Below are 22068 nucleotides of genomic sequence, written 5' to 3' on the forward strand. Positions count from 1 at the left end.
ACTCCCTAGTGTACTTTAACCCTAGGTTGTCTGATTGATCCTACCATATACTGCTATACTACAGTATGGCAGTATATGGGGATTTTGCACACCATCTATTACAATGTGCAGATTGCACATTCTAATAGATGGTCTAAAACATGATAGCCTCGGATCTTTGTGTGATCCGAGGCTGTCATGGCAACGGATCGCCGCTCCCCGATGACGTCACAGGGAGCAACGATCGGAGCCAAGATGGCGGCGCCCACGCGCCGCCGGCTTGTTAATGCCGCCGGCAGCTTTGCCGGCGGCGATGAAGCGGTTAACACCCGCGATCGGTACAAGCACCGATCGCGGGTGTTAGCGACGGGTGCTTGCTTCATTGTGAAGCAAGCACCCAGCGTGTATGAAGAGGGCTCAGCCCGTGAACCGTCTTCATTCTACCGCCTGCGCAATAAAACGCACAGGTACGTCTTATTGCGCTATGGGATTAAAGCATTGCTAGTGTTTTTGTGAGAGACACAGATATCAGCTACACAAGTAGTCTATTGGAGTAACAGCATGTCCGGCTGTTACAACTGCTACAGGATGCAGCCAAGTGAATAGGAGTATACACACATAAGAGGAGCCAACATAAGAGTGTCACATCATTACATAGGATATCAATCATGTGTATAGGAGTATCTCATACACACACAAGTTGTAGGGGGTGCCAGCACCAGGAGTGTCACATTATTATACAGGCTGTCAGTCATGTGTATAGGAGTATCTCATACACACAAGCTGCAAGGGGTGTGGCTCCCAGAACCAGGAAGCACATAGAGAAGCATCATCAGGGGTGTCACATCATTATACAGGCTGTCAGCCATGTATATAGGGGGATCTCAAACACACAAAGGCTGCAGGGGGCATGGCTGCCAGCACCAGGAAGCACATATAGGTTCCAGCGCCAGGAGTGCCACATCATTATACAGGCTGTCAGCCATGTATATAGGGCAGTGGTGGCGAACCTATGGCACAGGTGCCAGAGGCGGCACTCGGAACCCTCTCTGTGGGCACCCAGGCCATCACCCCAGCATGAAGTTCACTGGACAGGACTCAAAGAATCTTCCTACAGAATCTTCCTACAATGATAGGTGAATTTGCCCTCCTCCTTTCAACTGTGTTGGTGTCTTTAGGAGGCTGAAAGAATGAAAGTTGTCAAAGAACTAGGAGAAACAAATTGCTGTGCTCGCACTTTGCAACAAATAAGCGGCTTTTGGTTGAAGTTTGGGCACTCAGGCTCTAAAAGGTTCGCCATCACTGATATAGGGGGATCTCAAACACACAAAGGCTGCAGGGGGCATGGCAGCCAGCAGCAGGAAGCACATATAGGTTCCAGCGCCAGAAGTGCCACATCATTATACAGGCTGTCAGTCATGTGTATAGGAGTATCTCATACACACACAGGCTTCAGGGGGCGCCAGTGCCAGGAAGCACATAGAAGAGCCAGCACCAGGAGTGTCACATCATTATACAGACTGTCAGACATGTGTGTAGGGTCCGAACGCCGCATTTTCGTTGGGTTTCCCGACTTTTTACCGTTTTGCCCTGAATTGCCCTGGGTTTTTGGCACTCGTGATCGGATTGTGGCTCATCGGCTCCGGCTTGCATGCGACACAAATCAGGGCCATGGACGTCGGACAACCCGACTGATTCGGACAAACTGTGGAATTTAAAAAACGAAATTGTGTCGCAAGATCAGCACTCACATACATCAGGAAGAAGGTGAACTCAGGCGGACCTCAGCGGGGGAAGCGAAACATTCAGGAAATTGGACACATAATCTTAGTGAATCGCGGCAGACCCGAATCCTCGTTGGACAATGCATAGCGGGGATCGCTATGGGACGGGTAAGTAAATGTGCCCCATTGTGTCTTATAAAGAAGTGTGACAGTTACAGTCCCCAAAGTATTAAAAGTATTTGTGCAAACAATTTCAACCACGACAATAATATCTGCAGGGGAGAAACTCAACAAAAGCAGCTGTATAAATAGATGCGGTCATGCAAACAAACCTAAGGCTGGGATCACATGTTTTTGGTATACTCTGAGCCTACCTATTGACATATGCTGGCAGACCAAGGCATAGTTGTTGCCTCCATCTGACAAGTGTATGTGGTAATAAACCTAATTTGATTATTCTCTTTCTTTTCATCCAGTGGTGTGTTCTTCATAGACTGTAGACAATCTAGCTGTGTGTATTTGCTAGCTTTATGTTTTGCATTTTTTACAATCTCCTTCGGATAATCTTTTTCCTAATCTTTTTAAAACGCCGCATGTATGTTGACAGAGATATACAACTGATGAAGGATCCATTCTGGGTTCCGAAACGCGTTTTGTTTTTATTATTTTATGGATCAATAGACCCTAAAACATACTGAGCCGGGTCCTCTTTCTGTTGAACTCATAGGAGATCTTTATCATCATTTTTCCGGATAATTAGGAAAAGTGCATCTCAATACTAGTAAACTGGACCAACTAATAGTATGGCTCCACAGTTTTAAAGGGGTTTTCCCACAAAGAAAAATTAGGCCCTATACACAGAATAGGGCCAAACTTGTTGGTCGGTGGGGATCTTAGTGCTAAGCACCCCACAGATCACGAAAACGAGGGGTCCGTTGGACCATTTGTGGCTCCGTCAGATTAATGGAGCAGATGGCCGCCACGTTTTCATGGATAGAACCTAACTTTTAAATGACTCCAGATTTACCATTCAGCATCAGACATCTTATACATATGGCACAGGATACTGTTAGGCTGTTTTATCTAACTGTTTTACTTGGAAATATTTTTGATAAACTCTCCCTATGTATTCATATGCTTAGCTCCTCCTGCTCTATAGTATGCTTCCTGCTAACTACACGTGATAGTTTTCTGTTAAGAAGGTCCTGAACTTTTTGGATCGGTCATTGTTTATAAGGTCCACTGCTGAAGGCTTTGGCAGCTCTTCCTCTTTTTTAAACTCCAATAAATAACACAGATGTATCTGACATTTTGGGGCTCATTTACTAAGGGCCCGAATCGCTCATTTTCGTTGGGTTTCCCAAAAATTACCATTTTGCAGCGAATTGCCCCGGGTTTTTGCTGCACGCGATCAGATTGTGTCGCATCAGTGGCAGGTTGCATGCAATGGAAATCGGGGGGCGTGGCCATTGGCAAACAGACAGATTCGGAAAAACCACAGAATTTTTTTTTTTTAAATACACGCTTGACACACACTTACATGCACCAGGAAGAGAATGGTGAACTCCGGTGGACCTCGGCTCAGCAGCAACAGCTAGTGGATATCGGGCTCATGCCCTTAGTGAATCCCGGCAAGCTCCGAATCAACGTCGGTCAACGTCGGGATCACGATTGAACAGGGTAAGTAAATGAGCCCTTATGTATTTATTCAGTTTAATGCTTATTTTTCTACTCCTTAAAAATCCTATATAAAATTATAAAATCATACAACATTATAACACATCACACAATGTCACCGACACTAGTTTTCAGCTTAAAGGGAACCTGTCACCAGGAGACCCATTTTTAGCACTCCCCCAGTCCCCACAGAGCATAGTACATACACTGCCAAAGTGTTTTTGTATTAAAAATAGGTTTTACAGAAAAAAAGATATGTTATATTGTACCTTTCATTAGAATGTGCTGTGTGACTGGGCAGTTGCCAAATGGGAGGGTCTGGAAAGGAGCAGTCCCCCCCCCACCCATATGAAAACACCCATCACTTGGCTTAGCGACGCGCCCTGCTCCTCTACAGCCAATCCCGAGTGTGGGGAGTTATTCATATATTTGAAATGGTCACATATTTCCCATGGGTGGGGGGAGGCTGCTCCTTTCCAGTCCCTCCTTTTTGGCAACTGCCTAGTCACACAGCAGATGCTAATGAAAGGTACAATATAACATATCTTTTTTTCTGTAAAACCGATTTTTTTTATACAAAAACACTTTGGCAGTGTATGTACTATGCTCTGCGGGGACTGGGAGAGTGCTAAAAATGGCTCTCCTGGTGACAGGTTCCCTTTAATGACCAGACTCGATTTTTCAAATCTGACATGTCTCACGACAATTGGTTATAAATTCGGAAGCTTTAAAATATCCAGGTGATTTTGAGACTGTTTTCTCGTGACACATTGTACTTCATGTTAGTTATAAAATTTAAGTGATAAGTTTTACGATTCGGTCTGAAAAAAAAGTGAAAATTTGGCAAAAGTTTGTAAAAATTCTTCATTTTCCAAGTTTGAAATGTTCTGCTTTCCAGACAGGAAGTAAAACTACCCAAAAAGTTTGATAATTAACAATTACAGAATGTCTTCTTTATGTTGAGATGATATTTTATGCATCCTCTCATTTTTCTAGGATGTTATGAGGTGCAGAACTTTAGGTGCGATTTTCCCATTTTCATGAACATTGCCAAAACTCACATTTTGAGGGACAACTCAGCTGTCAAGTGACTTTGAAAGGCCTAAATAATAGTAAAACCCCATAAATTGTCCCACTATAGAAACTTCACCCCTCAACGTATGTAAAACAACTTCTATTAAGTCTATTAACCCTTTAAGTGTTTCACATGGGTTAAAACAATATGGACCTGCGATTTAGAAACTTTAGAATTTTTTGGAAAATACATTCATTTAGGCCAAAACTGATAGTTTCAGAATAAATTAAATGATGAAACGCACTACAACGTTTGATGCCCAATTCCTCCGGAGTTTACTGATACCCCATATGTGATGGTAAACTTCTGTATGGGCGCATGGCCGAGTGTAGAATGAATGGAGGCGCCATTCACAGCAGATTTGTATTGTCACATTGTACTACCTATAAATTTTTTTTTTTTTGGTAATGCAAACATAGGAGGGCTTATTTTTTACGGGATGAAATACAATGCATAGATAACTCATTTTGGGGGTCTATAGCTTATTCATGAGATTTTATTAACTATTTCAAGGGGGGTGCAAACAAAATCATCAATTTTTATTTGGGATTTTAAGCACTTTGTTTCCCCAGCTCACCGTAACGTAAAAATAATATTTTATCTTTTCGGGAAAATCCCCGGGCCCGGATGGGTTTACCTACCTATATTATAAAGTCTTCATTGACGACTTAGCTCCACATATGCTTCCCCTATTTAACTCCTTTATGGAAGGGACATGCCTACATAGGGATATGTTATCATCCTTTATATCCCTTATACCCAAACCTGGTAAGGACATAACAGCCTGCTGCAATTACAGACCCATTGCCCTCTTAAATTCAGATTTGAAGATCTTCACCCGCATCCTGGCTAATAGGCTCAATAACCTGCTCCCCTCCTTGATTAATAAAGACCAAGTGGGTTTTATACCTTGGATGCAGGGGTCGGACAACACTAGAAGGGCAATTGACCTTATAGATGTAGTCAACCTGGAATCAAAATCAGCGTTGCTCCTTAGCCTGGATGCGGAGAAGGCCTTTGATCGCCTTGATTGGTCTTTTATGTTCGCAACCTTGGAGGCATATAGTATAACAGGAAGGTTCCTGGCGGCTATTCAAGGACTCTACAATTTCCCTACGGCAGTAGTGCGTTTCCCTCACGCTATGTCAGGCCCTCTCCCTATCCGGAACGGAACCAGACAGGGCTGCCCCCTCTCTCCCCTCATATTTGCCCTGTGTATTGAGCCCTTAGAGGCCAAAATCCGACTGCATCCAGATATTAAGGGAGTATTAGTAAGGGACAAAGAATTTAAAGTGTCACTTTTTGCAGACGACATATTGCTCACATTAAGGTCCCCCCATATCCCTCTCCCAAATCAGCATACTGTTCTGCAGGAATATGGGCGCTATGCTGGGTATAAGGTAAACACCTCGAAGACGGAAGCCCTCCCATTGAATATTCCGACTACGGAATTATTGTTACTACAGCAGAACTTTAAGTATCAATGGAAGACGAACTCTGTCAAGTATCTTGGGGTACAAATAACAGCATCATACTCCTCTCTATATAATGCTAACTACCCACCCCTCTTTAAGGAATTGAAGGCAATGCTAACTAGATGGAGGGGACACCATATTTCCCTGCTTGGTCGAGTGGCAGCAATAAAAATGTCTTGGCTACCAAAGCTACTATATTATTTCCAGACGTTGCCTCTGAAAATTCTACAGGCGGAGCTCAAGGCCCTACAAGGAGCAGTTTTTAACTTTATATGGGACAACAGGAGGCATAGAATGCCAAAATCAGTCATGCTCGCCCCCAAAGCCCGGGGAGGACTAGCAGTACCGGACATAGCCCACTACTATTGGGCTGCTCAATTGCGATACCTACCGTACTGGGTGACCTCAGCGGCCTATACTAAATGGGTCGAGATTGAGAAGCTGTGGATGGCACCGGTACACCCGAACTCATACTTGTGGGGTTCAAATTCGTCTCTCCCTACACAGTCTTTATTAGGTCCCATAGCATTTACACTAGCGGTTTGGCAGGTCTGTAAAAAGCGCTTTAACTTATCCTCCAGTAGCCCGCCATTGATGTCAGTCCTCTATAATCCGGACATCCCTGACAGCTTGACGACAAATATGGTCCAGAGATGGACCAGGGCAGGAGTATTTCATCTGGCAGATATGGTGGACCCACTTACACTGGAACTAAGGCCCTTTACTTATCTGTTAAGTGAGCGGTCCCTCCATAAGGATGAGTGGTACCACTACCTCCAGGTGAAGCATTATATAACTAGTTTATTTGGATCTACTAAGGTTTCTAAACCTACTGAATTTGAACAACTATGCAAGTTAGGTACATCAGTAAAAGGGACGATCTCTAGAATATATCAAATATTATGCACCCCACCAGGAGATGCCCCGCTAACACATAAATATATGACAAAATGGGAGGGGTATCTCAACAAAAAAATCTCGATAGAGACTTGGCAAATTATATGGAGCAGAACAGCCAAGTCGTCCATTTGTACCACTTACAAAGAATCTCAGTACAAGGTACTAATGCACTGGTACCATACTCCAGCGCTGCTACATAGGCTGAATCCAATGGTTCCGGATGCCTGTTGGAGGTGTCAGACTGAGGTAGGCACATTGTTCCATATCTTCTGGACATGCCCAATTATTATCCCATTCTGGCGACGAATAGAAGCTCTCACTGGGGAGCTGTTTGGTGATGTCGTCCCGTTAGACCCTATGCAGTATCTTCTCAATGTCCCCCCACGCAATCTGAGAAAACATCTTTCTAGTTTCTTCTTAAGTCTCTGCACAGCTTCCAAATGCTTGATAGCAAGGGCTTGGAAGCAGAGTACGCCCCCGGCAGAATCCGAACTATTCGCTCGATTGAAAGAGATGTGCTCCCTAGAAAAACTAACGGCCTCCCTCAATAATACAATTGACGCCTACCAGAAGGTATGGGAACCTTGGAATTCCTTTTGTGTACTCAATGATTTGTAAATGCGGTGGGTCCTCCCCGGGTGTGAATGATACATCACCTTTGAATCACTAATAATGCGGCTCTCCCCCCTCCCCATCACAGATCCTACCTTACCTAGTGTGTGTGGTGTGTTGTCTAGTGTGCTATCCCGGTTACTCATCCTTTGAAGTGGGTGTTGTAGCATTATTGCAATTAAGGGAATATTGGAGGCATATTGGCATTATTGGTATAATGTTAAAGCTTTATTTAGTTTAAGGGGTAAAGGCAGATTTACATTGCATCGCACTATAAGCATGTCTTCCACCCGAAAGCTCTTTTACTTGAATGTGCATATACCTCTTATTTACTGCTTTGTACACTGTAAATGCAGAAAAATGTATGACTTATCAAGCAATGCATGCATTACCCGCTGTTTTATACTGTGTTTTATTCTATGTTATTAAAAAAAAAAAATCTTTCAATAAAAATTTACAGTTAAAAAAAAAAAAATAATAATATTTTATCTTTATTCACTCCGATTACGGTGATACTTCATTTATATAGTTTTTTTTTTATCTTTGCTCATTTTTACTGAGCAAAACCAATATTGGAGAAAATCGCATTGCTTTTACTATTGACAACTTTTCAGGGCCATAACTTTTTCTGTTCTCAGATCTGGTTGAGGGCTTATTCATTGCAAAAAGAGTTGTTCTATTCAATCGTATCATATTTAGGGAACAAAGCTTTTTTGATCACTTTTTAGAACATTTTTTGTGATGGTGTTTGATGAAAAATTGTATATTACGGGAAGTTTTTCGTGTTTTTTTTTCGTCGTTCACCGAGCGTATTCAATATTGATTTAGATTTATTGTACAGGTTAATACGCATGCGGTCATACCAAATATGTACGTTTTTGTGTTTTTTATATACTTTATTTGCATTATATGTGTAACTGGGGAGATTATGGGACTTTTATTTTATTTAATTATTATTATAAAACGATTTAATCTTTTTTTTTTTTTACTTTTTTTTACATTTTCCATCCTTACATTTTCATCCGATCGCTTGTTCAAGCCTTTACACTGCAATACACTTGTATTGCAGTATACAGTGTAATGTGCACGCTCAGTTACTTACAGCCAGGTCCTACCAGGAAGGCAGAACCCGACAAGAAGAGGAGCAGGAAGCCTCGGGTCACTCGCCAGACCCGGGAGCAGCGGCAGGAGGGATAGGGATTCCTCCCGTAAGCACACCGGGGGGGTCCGATCCACGAGTTTTTCCGATTCCGGGTGTTAGTGCCGGGCCTGGGCCGTGATATCACAGCCCGACACCAGCACCAGCTAGTCCCAGTGTACCGAAATCTTGTTCTGACACGCCGCCGTGAAAAGGGTTGCGTCAGAAGAAGTACCCTTAATGACCGCCGTAGAATCCTGATATGGCGGTCATTAAGGGGTTAAGCGGTGTTATTTTGTTTCTATACTTAAACCTATATTTTCAGTTTAAACTGCCTTATTGGCACTTGCGATAGATAAGTAGATAGATTTTACCCTCAAAAAGGTTCAGAGGGTCTGAAATAACAGAAAAAATTGTTTTAAAAATTTTTTTTAAATAAAAACAGTAAAAGTTATTAAAAATTATTATTCCCTGCCGTGAACACCGTAACGGAATCGCCACTTTTTCAACATTTTTCCATCCATGAATAAAAAGTGATCAAACAGTTATATTAAAAGTGATCAAACAGTCATATAGGTCCCAAATTGATCTAAATGAATACTCCAGCACAAGAAACATAGGTCTTACACCAAAGTGTGAAAAAGTTATTGGCCTCAGAATTTGACAAAATGGCAAATATTTTTTTTTTGTACAAATGATATTCATTTTTTTAAATCTACTAAAGCATCACTGACAAAGGGGAAGTAGAGAGTATCAAATAAAATATAACTTTTAATTCAGAAGTCTAAAATCAATACATTAATGTGATTGATGTGTAGTAACCCTACACCGAATTCATGTGTATTAAAAGCGTTAATACTGGCCCCAGTTCTTAGCACTCGTCTAGGGTAGACTAGACTGAGATCAGAATAGATATTGCAAGGGTTATTAGGCTGGTGGATGATAAAAGCTTTTCTATTGATCAAAGGCTATCTGATGCATATATTATCCGGCCAAAACCTCTTGCATGTGAGATTTTATAAATGTCAAATCCCACCCCAGGTCTATAGAAGGGTTCAAACCCTCCACTGGGAGAGGGATGAGATGAATTGGAGGCTATCTGCTAGTGAAATGTAGGATCAGGGTTAGCTAGTCAGCTAGACTGGAGCCACAATGGACTGGTAACAGCTGCTAACCTACTATAAGCTGTCTATTACCCTAAATCCTCAGCAAGCACTCCTCAAGATACTATGATCCTACGCATTTCCTGACAACACTCATCAGGGATCAGATAAATTGTCATTTAGATTGAACACATTCACACAGCGTGTCCCCGCATTGATATCAGCTGCAACGCTCGCTGGGTATTTAAACCCGATACCCCACCCACCTGTGAGCTCACAGGGTGGCTAACAGCCAATGCAACGAGCCGTATCAGACAGGCTCTCACATTGGATACGTCCCGCAGCATCAGAGATGTTGCGGCCTATGGCCGGGCCAGGGGCGGAGACCCACCACCAGTCATGTGATTGTGAATCTGACGCGTCACTAGGACCGCCCAGATTACGCATAGACCAAGGCAATTGGACCGCTGTGTGGTGACAGGGTAAACATTGATGATAAGCCACTCCTGTTTCTAGAAGGGAGACAGGTACGGGGTACCACCAGATAATTGGGGAAAATATCAGATGCCCGTCATGAAGCATGCTCTGCCAGGAGTCAAGTGGTACGCTCGCAGAACAATAAAGTAATAAAACTACACAATGTATAATAATGAATCCTTGTAGGTGAGCCCTACTAAAACCTAATAAAACCTATATAAATTTGGTATCCCTGTGATCCTTTCAACCCCAAAAATAATGATGAAGTGTTATTTGGAGTAAAAAATGAAAGAGAATAAAAAATCTTTGAGTCCGCAAGAAAATACTGCAAATTTTTTTCCAGTACACTGTATGGGATATTAAATAGTGCCTAAAAAATACAAATTGTCCTGCAAATAACAAGCCCTTATACATCTATGTAAACAAACAGTATATACTCGTATATAAGCCAAGTTTTTCAGCAAAAAAAATGTGCTGAAAAACCTCCCCTCGGCTTATACAGGAGTCAATTAAAAAAAAAAAAACGTAATATTCACCCTCCGGTATCCCCGATGTTCACCGAGGCTCCCGGCAGCTCCCAATCCCCGTCGCGGCTCCCGGCGGCTCCCCGTGTCATGTCACACGGGGGCTGGCTGTATACTGTATGGGGGCATGCTATATACTACATGGGGGCAGGCTGTATGCTACATGGGGGCAGGCTGTATACTACTGCGGGCAGGCTGTATACTACATGGGGGCAGGCTGTATACTTCATGGGAGTAGGCTGTATGCTACATGGGGGCAGGCTGCATGCTACATGGTGGCAGGCTGTATACTACATGGGGGCTGGCTGTATACTACTGGGGGCTGGCCGGCTGTATACTACACCCTTGGCTTATCCTCAAGTCAATAGGTTTTCCCTATCGAGTATATACGGTAATGATAAAAAAAAGTTATTGCTTTTGGAATGAGGGAGTAAAAAACAGAAACTCACTGAAAGTGAAAAGAGTCCTGTAAAAGTCAAAATACATGCAATCGGTAACAAGCATGTAAACAATGCAAAATAACAGGTGTTTTTTAGTGATTGCATGCATTTCACACATATGTGATGAGGCTGCGCCCTGCATCAGAGCGTTTGCATTGGTTTCTAAATACAATGTCTGCGCCGTGTAACTACACCCTGAATGTAAATGATGTACCTCACAATTATTAAAAATTCACATACACTCCCCCTTTTTATATACATCTCCTCCTCCTTTCATTATATATACAGCCCCCCCTCCTTATTTAAATTCATATACACAGCCCTTTCTTTTATTTTATATGCAGCCTCCCACTCCTTTCATTTTATACATGATGACCCCTTTTTCCATTTCATATAAGCCCCCATCATTTTATATATACAGCCGCAACTTATGTTAAAAATATGTCCCCTCCTCATTTTATCTTTAGTGCACTGCTCCATTTTTGTTCTACATACTCCTCTCCATCCACCTTCGGCTGTAAAAGAAAAACAAACACTTACCTGTTAAGGACTTCTCTCTGCAGTAGGAGGCGCAACGGACTGGAACAGGATGTGCAGCTGTGTCATGATGTCAACACGCAGCGCAGATGACATCTGGGTTAGAACGCAATGTTAGAGATGCCGATTTCATTACAATTTGGCTGTGCTAAATGCATGTATAGCTCTCGAGCAGCCGTATCCAGCGGCCACATTGAGTGCTATTATTAACTCTGCCATGGTCCACAGATGGAGATAGTGGACACGCCGATAGCTCCCGGTGTCAGTACCCACCAGTGGATACCCCAGTCCTCCGGCGGGCCAGTCTGACCCTGTATACACTTCTCTAAGGAGCAGTCCCTGAGAAGATGTTTTTGTGAGCCACACATGGTAACGCCACCAGCTAGGAGGTTGGCGGCTAGTGGATTGTATGTGGAGACATATATACTGCTCTAAGGATACCGTTCCTGAAAAGATGGTTTTGGTTTCGTTAACCACACCTGGTTATGCCACTAGCTAAGAGGTAGGCGGCTAGTATATCACTAGAGTGTTGGTTTTTTAACATGCACGTGCATTGTATATATGTGGAGACATATATTTACTTCTCTAATGGGCAGTCCCTGGAAAGATGGTTTGGGGGTCACACCTAATTTTTCACCACTTGGCAGAAGGTTTGCAGCTTGTGGAGCTAGGTTTGATCTGAAACTTTCGTCTTCTTTATCTATGCTCTTCATGTCTGTTCTGTCAATAGTAATGGTACATAGTACATATGTTGAAGTTGAAGTATGACTAGTGGTTCTCTAGATACTAGGTACAGTATTTCTGGTGGTTTAGAATAAGGACAATGCATGTTTTGCAATATACTGTACTGTAATACATAGGCCTGCATGCAGACACAGAAATGTTACTGGAAATACAATAAGAGATATCCCCACAGGGTGGGGAGGAGAAGGTTAATAAATGTATAGGTTTTGGATGTCTAGTTCTTACTCCTTTAAAAATATATTTAGCTCACCAAGCATTTATATAAACATCATGGTTGTGCGGGATCCTGTTTCACTATATTGTCAGACACATTTTAGTAGAGCATCTGTACAAGTTTGGAGTCCCACAATGCCCCTAGTTGGTCCAAGTGGGTTGTGTTGATAGTTTTCTCAACACTTTCTTAGTTTCCCTATTGCATTCCTATGGATAGGATGTTGTGGTTTGGTTGCGGCCGAGTCCATTTAAGGTGTCAAATGGCCTCTTTTGTGGCGGTGGAGGAGTCAGATGAAGGTGCAGGCAAGTTATTGGTGGACTAATTTTACTTATAGAGGATGTTAAACCTCATGGTGGTAAACAGGCTGTGCTATGGAAGTGAAAAGCCTCAAGGGTCTGTTAATGGAAAATCAGCCAGAGGCGGGTACCGTGGTGAAGCACACAGGGGATAATGTCAGGCAGCTGTGGATTGGGGTATTGGTGAATCCCACCCCCAGCATGTCACCTGACTCCCCCTCTGATTGTTTTATTCAAGTGACTTACACCATGTCTTTCTCTTGTCTAAGTTGTTTTAAAATAAAGTGAGGGTCCATCCCATATAAACACGTCATGCCCAGAAGTGGCCTCCCTTACTAATAACATGCGCAGCAGTGGCCTCCCTTCACTGATAACATGCCCAGCAGCGGCCTCCCTGCACTAATAGCATGCACAGCAGTGGCCTCCATGCACTAATAAAATGGCCAACAGCATTTTATACACATAATATTCACTAGGCATTTTATTAGTATAGGGAGGCCAATGCTGGACATTTTATTAGTGAAGGGAAGCCAGTGCTTTACTAATAAAATGTCAAGGGGTATGTTCACCATGAGCATGGACGGGAATGTTGCATCTCCTTAACCGACCACTGGATTAAATTAGTGGTTGTGGGTCACGAGGCAAGAGGTATTCTGGCTCACATTTTGCTCCCACCCAGGCCACCCACTGGACTTCACCCTGTGCCTCCAGTTGCCGACTCCTCCTACTCTGCTTTCTCATTCAGTTTGTGCAGAACTCATATCACCACTTTTAGCAAAGCAATTGGGAAATTGGAGCAGATTGTGCTAAAACTCATCTGTGTGGGTGAAAGACAACACAAAGTCTGTGAGATGTGGACTGGAATCCAGGAGCAGATAGATAAGTGTTTGCTGCAACAAAACCTCAAGCCTAGCAATGTATTGTGCAACAATGGCCAGAACATTGTAGCCGTTTCGGGCCAAGCCAGGTTGACGTAAGTCCCATGTATTGCGCATTTGCTCAACTTGATTGTGCACAGGTTTTTGGCCAACTATACAGCCCTGCGGAAACTGCTTCTTACAGAGAGTGCTGTGTGTTTGCACTGGTTTCACTGTTCACACCCTGTCACTGTGGTATTGCCGGGGAGATGCAGAGGAGGAGGAGACACCTCCCACTAAGGACAGATTGTTCTTAACACTAGACATTGCCACTAGATATCATGCCCCAAACTTCAGGAGATTAGATCAATGATGTCACTGAACATGGGGCCATCAATTATAGTAAATGGTGTGTCCTGAGGTATGGAAATCCTAATATGTAGAAGCTCCTCACCTGGTTGACAACATACCGGTAGTGGTTTATTAGGCAATTTCTGATGTCAGGCTTCCTTTCATGTTCATTAAGATGAACAAGGCAAGTACCCCATGCAAAATTGGTTTTGCCAGTGTCTAAATAAGTTTCAGCTTTCTGAAACTATAATTTTGAATTCTGCATTCCTGAAATCTGGAACTTCCACTTCATGTTCCGTAAATAAAGAAAGTGGAAATTTGAACTTGAAATTTTGATTATCCATATTACCAGAATTTTAAAAGCAATGAGAGGAAGGGTTTTTCCATTTTCACTTAAATGTAAATCTAAATAACTGGGTTTGAACAACCAGAGTGCCTGTTACCACAGGGAGAGGAAAAGTTTGAGGTTTTCCCATTGCTTCTTTGACCGCAGAGAGAATAACTGAGTCTGACACCCAGAGTGCCTTTAACCACTGTAACATTTTTTTTAATTCTTTTTGTTTTAATGATTATGTTATTATTTTAAGTACTTTTCCTAGCCCATTGTGGGTGTGGCAACCGACCTGCTATTCCCACCATGTTCTTACTACACGCATTTCACAGTCATTTTTGGTTGTTTAACTCCGGGTCCTAAATTGACTTCAATAGGGGTCATGTTTGGGTCAAAGTTGGACCCAAGGTCTGTATACTGAACCCAATTGTATTACAAAATTCAGACAAACCTGTCAAACCCGAATTTTGACCAATCCATTCATCTATAGAGCTGTAGAAAATGGCACTGGTTTCAATTTCACTTCATTGGAATAGTTTTCTAGCTTTGTTAAATTGAATGGTGTCATTTAATACAAAGTCCAAATTGTTTCTCAGAAAACAAGCCCCAACACATTCATGTAAAATGAAAAATAAAGTTATGGCTTTTGGGAGAAGGGGAGGAAATAAATCATTGAAGTCAACTAGTTTGTACTTTATTTTAATCTCTGAAGCAATTAGTTATATTTTTCTTAGTTATTTTCACAAAGAGCCACCAAAATCGTTTCATAGTCTCCTTTTGTGTCATCCTGAAAACAAACAAATAATTATTACAGCATAAAACTGGCACAAAAGGGAATTAAAAGGGTAATTTGGTACTTGATGGTTTATTACCCAATCCCCCTTGCGATTTTTGTGCAGTTATATACTTACCAAAATTGCCTGCTGCAGAGTTTTTCCATACATGTTCTTGTAATGAGCCTTAATTTCATTCATGTCGACTTCTGAACGGGAAACCATAACTCGAATCAAATCATTGTCTCTAGTCCCAGAGCCCTGTATACAGTTAAAGAAATTTGCTATGAGATAACAAACAGTGAAAGAGCAGACTATCAATAGTATTTATTTATAGCAGATAAATATGAAATTATGGCAACACTTTATCCTAAAAATACAGGTTGTTAAGGCAGTACCATATACACTCGAGTAGAAGCCGAGTTTTGCAGCATAAAAAATGTGCTGAAAAGCCCTTACTCAGCTTATACTGGAGTCTATGAAAAAAACCCTCTATACTCACCTTTCCGACGCACCAACCCTTCCCACCACCACCACCAACACCAGGTCCTCTTCTGTATTCTGAACCTCCAGCTCCGTCTTCGGGTCCGTCCTCGGCAGACACTATGATGTCAGCAAGCTGCTGACGTTATGGTATATGCGATGGCAGCACAAAATTGGAGTATTCTATGCCAAAAACCACATGGCTTCTGAAGAAAGAGATGTGACAGCAGAAAATAATGTGACGCTGTGTGCGAATAAAGGTGCAAAAATGTAGGTGGATTTTTCTGGTTTTAAAGGGGTATTCCCACGAAGACAAGTTTCTCATATGTACTCAGGAAAACAAAATAACACATTCTCTAATTCACTGTTATTAACAAAAATGCAGCATTTTACAGATATAATTCCAACCTGTCACTATCAGTCCTGCTGTACACAATTTCAGTTTCCCCCAGACATGACCAAGTAACTTCTCACTTAGCCTCGGGCACCATCTTGGTTGAGATTATGGAGCCGAGTTTCTGGCTGTCTCTGCTGTGTGTACTGTAGCCACACCCCCTGCCCGAAGCTCACAGACTCTCACTCATTCACAGCCTGTCAGCTCATGGTGAGCAGAGAGAGAGGATCTGCCAACTACAAGCTACAAGGAGATGAGTGATCCGGGGAAATGGGGAGTGAGATGTAGCAGAGTTGTGTCTCATGATCTGTGAAATGTAGTAGAGTTGTGTGTGCAATAGACATCTCATCATCTCTGATCTGTCTCATCTCTATGTACTAACACACTGGCACATAGAAAATGTCAGAAACCAGATGAAAGTGTATATATACCTTATACCCGGATAATCTAACCATGCTGTCCCCCACAGAACTAGATTGGCAATAATGTGTCTGCTTAGTGAGGCCCCGCCCACACTCTGGGATTTTGCACTGAGCAGCCAGAAAAGTGGTGAGAGCTAAAACAGCAATAAAACTGAGTAAAATTGTAAAGTAAGGGGTTAAAATGATATTTATTGTGTTGACATCACTTAGGGGATTGATGTGAGAATTTTCTTTCGTGGGAAAACCCCTTTAAGTAAGTTCACTAATAAATGGTGAAAATTAAGATTGGACAGTGTAAAAATGTGACAGATTTACCACCATATCTGATGCATTTTAAGGACTCATGCACAGAAATGTGCTTTCATAGACATGTGCTGGCCATTGTTTCAGCAGCATAGGTCCCACAGGTCATACACGTGGCCCTACTTTCCGTGGCTCTGTGTGGGAGCTGAATGCCCGGGCTGCAAATTATGGAGCAGGTCATATCCCTGGACAAGTTTGCGGTTCGGCAGTCTTTTTCTAATTTCATTGGTACATGAGCAGAGAAAACTCACTCAATACACAATGTGGACGGTTGTTTGCGGCCTGTGAAAAACAACTGTTCATGTGCAGGTAGGCCAAGACTGTCTACTGTAGTCTAATTCTGCACTTTGGACATTAAAGATGCACCAATGTATTCACAATATTTCATTTAGCTTATTATGCCAAATTCTTTGCAGGTTAATTAAAAACACATCTGTTTGTCTTTGATCGCCAAAACATCTATAATGCCAAGATTTTCACAGTAATTAATTCAAAATGTTGTGGATTACATTGTATTTCTTGACTTGAAAATGTCAAGTCTGGACATCAAACATGTGTATTATATGTACCTTCATTGATAGGTAAAGCTTTTCAGCGAAGTAAGCAGATCTACTTGCAGCACACTTAACTGAGAAAAGAAGGGAAGAGAAATAAATTATACAATTAATGGTTCATTATAGTTTGTTAACTCATATTTACAATCTGTCTGTTGAGGGTGGGAATAATGTGTATTGCTGCCTTTCAAGGCTTTATCTATAATTTGGGGATTTTATGACAAATTGGTTTAATTAGAATTGCATTCCTTAAAGCAAAAGTGTCACCAGGTATAGCTGGTGACAAGTTCCAATAGCATCTGCAATGATGAATTTCAAAATGCCTTTGTCAGAATTCTGAATAATTTCACTACTTTATAAAAATATATTAGACGTTACCTGGCTCCCTACGAGCAACGTCCAGTGAGTCACGAGGAGGACAGCTCCAACGGCCTGAGCCCCTATATCCTCAATTCATTTCGCCTCTCCTCTGCTCACTCTGCCTATGTCAGTTGGAGAGAAAGCACCCCTGCGACTCAGATAATGTTTAATATACTTTTATAAAGTACTAAAACAATTCAGAATGCTGACAAAGGTGTTTTTAAACTCTTTATTACCGAGGCTATTAGAAACTCATCAGCTAAAAATGGCATTCTTGGTGTTATTATTTTTGGAGTTTTAACCTTAATTGCCCAGCTTAATGAAATTAATGACCTATCCATGAGAAAGGTACTAAGTGTCAAACTGGTGAGGGGATGATACTCTGTACCCCTACCATTTAGCTGATTTTGGCTACTTCATGTGCTGGAATCAAACAGAACAGAGACGGAAACGCAGCTACATTCCCTGGGTAGAGGCCAGCCTGAGTAACCATTTCACAGCTCAGCCATTACACGGAGAATAGAGCTGTGCTTCCTGCTCTATTCAATGTGTTGGCACTGGTGGCAGCAAATATCAGTGATATTTTGATCTGATATTTATGACCTGTTATATGGCTAACAAATCAATATTACTAAGCTTCAAAACACCTTAAACACTGGGATGCATATTGTATTTTTTTTTTGCTATAACATTCCTAACATTTTTTGTAATACAGGCAGCCCCCGGGTTATGTACAAGATAGGGTCCGGAGGTTTGTTCTTAAGTTGAATTTGTATGTAAGTCGAAACTGTATATTTTATAATTGCAGATCCAGACAAAACATTTTTTGGCCCCAGTGACAATTGGTGTTTAAACATTTTTTGCTGTAATGGGACCAAGGATTATCAATAAAGCTTCATTACAAACACATTACAGCTGATCATTGCAATCTGGGACTATAGTAAATCATCCAGAGAGCTACACCAGAGGTCAGAGGGGTCTGTATGTAACTATGGGTTGTCTGTAAGTCGGGTGTCCTTAAGTAGGGGACAAAATTTGGCAAAAATCTGTCATTACAGCTTGGGTGTGAACGAAATTAACACGGAAATAGTAAAGCGATCTGTAAAAATATATTTTTTATCACAACTTGACTCTTTCCTGTTCTTGTCTTTTTGTTTTATGAAGATGCTTTAAAGGAAATCTACCATCAAAATCAATCATGATAAACCAGGTACACTCACTCATAAATCCAGGCGCCATGACTAATCTTTTTGTAATATTTGATATTTGTTATCCATGGCCTTATTCAATCTTTAAAATTATGCTAATGAGCCATACGGCTACCTTGGGGTGTTTACCAGAACTCCTCTATACTTCAGATTCATAGGCTGTTACAGTGTGCAAGAGCATTTCTCCCCTATCACTGTGTGCTAAAACTTCCTTTGCTGCAGTGAGATTACATCAATAAGAGGGGGGAGTGCTGAGGGAAAAGAAGGGTAGGGGGAGACAGTCTGTGAAGCTGCAGCATGGAGCGCTCTAGTAACACTTCAGGAGGCCATAGATAAGAAATAAAGAAGATCCAGTCGTGGTGCCTGGATCAATGAGTAAAGTGTCCCTGGTTTATCATGTTGATTTTGATCAGCACGTGATGAAACAATGGCCATGTGTGTGAAGCCATACAAATACATAGTTACATGTGATAGCTGGCCATCTCACATTCAAAAAAGGTTTGTTTGAAGGAGGCCCGATTATTGATCCCCCCTCGATTTGCAAATGTTAGTGGGTAAAAGACATAAGATGACACCTCCCTGGTCACATGACAAAGAGTGCTGAATGGTGAGAAGGAGGCATGGGGAAGAGGTGCTGAACTTGGCCAAGCGAGCCAAGCTGATTCGCTAATACCAGGCAAGATAGCAAAGTTGATTTTATGAGGATGTGATGGAAACAATTTTTAGCCAAAAGAAAGGTGGCAGTTGGTTAACAGGGCTCTATGGGCTGTAAGCTCTCGCAAGCAGGGCCCTCGCTCTTATTCTTTCATGTGGATGTTTGTACTCTGTAATGTCTTATTTTGTTTGTGCATGTCCAGTATGATTTGTAAAGCAATATGGAATATGATGGTGTTATATAAAAATTATTATTAATCATATTAATCTAACCATAGCAATGATCTTTGCACTGACCTAACTACACATTGATGTGTACTGCCTACATCCTAACAAACTACAGGACATGAAAGTAGGACTGCACTTGCAATTGATCTCTTTTACTTGGTCAGAGAAGAAAATCCTATATACATACCAATGGTTGTAAGGCACTTTTCAATGTCTCCTTTCATTTCCAGGTCCAATGCCTTGCTCACATCATGCTGGCTATATTTCTTGTATTTTTGAAATACTGCAATGTAAGCATTTTCATTATTTATGAAGGAAAATACATTGTTTTTAGAAAAATATTGAATAGCTCCCTAACAAATGAGTTGTATATGCAGTCTTCAAAACATAAAGAGGAATCACAGTGTCTGCAGATTTGAAAGAGTAAATAGTTTGCCAATATGGCAATACATTGTAATCCCAATGTGCGGCAGGTTTATAAAATGGCTATTCTGCCTTAGATATTGTATGTACTTCACACCTTACTGATTATGATACTGGATGTAATCTTTAGCATATTTGACAGGGATACGTAAGTCGTAGTAGATATTCTTTTAGCTTATTAAACTGACCTTTCTGGAGGTGGGGAAAACTGCGTGTCGTGAGGATGGAGATAAACACAGAAGCATCAGTTCCTTTTCTCTTTTCTCCCGCTTCATAAAGGCCCTAGAATAAATACAAATACAAGACATCATTTTAATATGTGCTTGTTGCAGTGTTCCTAATGTATCCTTGCAAGAAAGAGGTTTTCTTTGATTTGCGCCTTCTTCACCCACTATTTTTGAGCAATTTAAACACTTTTATAGGAGTAAATCGAAGAAAAACTGAGCCATATTTAATGCTATAGATCAGTGGTGGCGAACCTATGGCACGGGTACCGGAGGTGGCACTCGTAGCCCTCTTTATGGGCACCCTTGCCATCACCCCAGGGTAGAATTTGCCAGACAGGACTCAAGGCCTCTTGCAGTCCCAGGCAACCCAGGACCCCAGAAGGAAGCTACAATGATAATCCAAACTTCTTCTCCTTCTTTCTACTGTTATGGTGTCCTCGGGTGCCATTACAATTTAAACCTGTGAAATAGCAGGGAGTAATAAGTTACTTCTTAATTTGTCGCATTTGGCACTTTGCGAAAAATACATGGGTTTTGGTTGAAGTTTGGGCACTCGGTGTCTAAAAGGTTTGCCATCACTGCTATAGATGTTTTAAAAGGCGCCTCAAAACTCACAATCTACAAGAGGTACAGTAGTATATTTTCTTTTCAACCTCTAGGTGGCAGTGTAATTCTAAGGAATATAATGGAGCATTAAGATAGATTACAAATGTATATTCAAAACAAGGATATAGTGGATACAGAGTTAATCACTAGAGATGAGCGAGCACTAAAATGCTCGGGTACTCGTTATTCGAGACGAACTTTTCCCGATGCTCGAGTGCTCGTTTCGAGTAACGAGCCCCATTGAAGTCAATGGGAGACTCGAGCATTTTTCAAGGGGACCAAGGCTCTGCACAGGGAAGCTTGGCCAAACACCTGGGAACCTCAGAAAAGGATGGAAACACCACGGAAATGGACAGGAAACAGCAGGGGCAGCATGCATGGATGCCTCTGAGGCTGCTTAAATGCACCATTATGCCAAAATTATGGGCAACAGCATGGCCATGACAGAGTGACAGAATGAAGCTAGATAGCATCTAAAACATCCAATAATTGACCCTGACACTATAGGGGACGGCATGCAGAGGCAGCGGCAGCAGCGGAAGGCTAGAGAGTGGCATGGCGACATACCCTAAATGGACTCAGGCTTCAAACCAATGGGTAGCAGAGAGGAACCAAAGGAGGTGAGCAAGAAGCGCTCAAATAATATTGGTACATGATAAAAGTTTGCCAGTATATTTTGTGGATTACACAGCAGGGTGGCGACAAAGTTAACATGGAAGCCATGAAAACAATCCAAAATTCTGCCTGACACAGCTCGTTTGATAAGGGGACGATGTATGGAGGCAGTGAACTAGTAGTAGATTAAAGGTGCTGCAGTTAAAACTATGTTAGTTGGTTCTTGGCATGGAGCTGGCGCTCCGCTGCCAGGCGAGCTTTCGCCAATCCAAGCCCCTGTCTCTAGGCTACTCCCCAAACAGCACTTCTAAGAACCTTTCGGATAAGATCAAGTGTAGTAGCGTTCTTATAAGTTTGGGATATG

General features: G+C 41.8%; 1 protein-coding gene across 4 annotated transcripts in view; it reads right to left on the bottom strand.

Annotated features, from left to right (window-relative positions):
• LOC140132079 (annexin A1-like) overlaps positions 1-22068 on the bottom strand; it is an 85596-nt gene that overhangs the window by 41286 nt on the left and 22242 nt on the right. For 2 of the 4 annotated variants that reach the window (XM_072150948.1, XM_072150946.1), the window contains exons 9-13: positions 20445-20538; positions 20021-20116; positions 17399-17457; positions 15366-15488; positions 15133-15241 (exon numbers count right to left, since the gene is read on the bottom strand). The exons of the other annotated variants lie outside the window; for them this stretch is intronic. In XM_072150948.1, coding sequence (XP_072007049.1) covers positions 15185-15241; positions 15366-15488; positions 17399-17457; positions 20021-20116; positions 20445-20538 — 429 coding nt within the window. In that variant the 3' untranslated portion in view covers positions 15133-15184. Of the gene's footprint in view, positions 1-15132; positions 15242-15365; positions 15489-17398; positions 17458-20020; positions 20117-20444; positions 20539-22068 lie in introns of those variants that run through there. 4 annotated transcript variants of the gene reach the window in all.

Source organism: Engystomops pustulosus, chromosome 1, assembly GCF_040894005.1.
Source record: "Engystomops pustulosus chromosome 1, aEngPut4.maternal, whole genome shotgun sequence".
Lineage (NCBI taxonomy): Eukaryota > Metazoa > Chordata > Amphibia > Anura > Leptodactylidae > Engystomops > Engystomops pustulosus.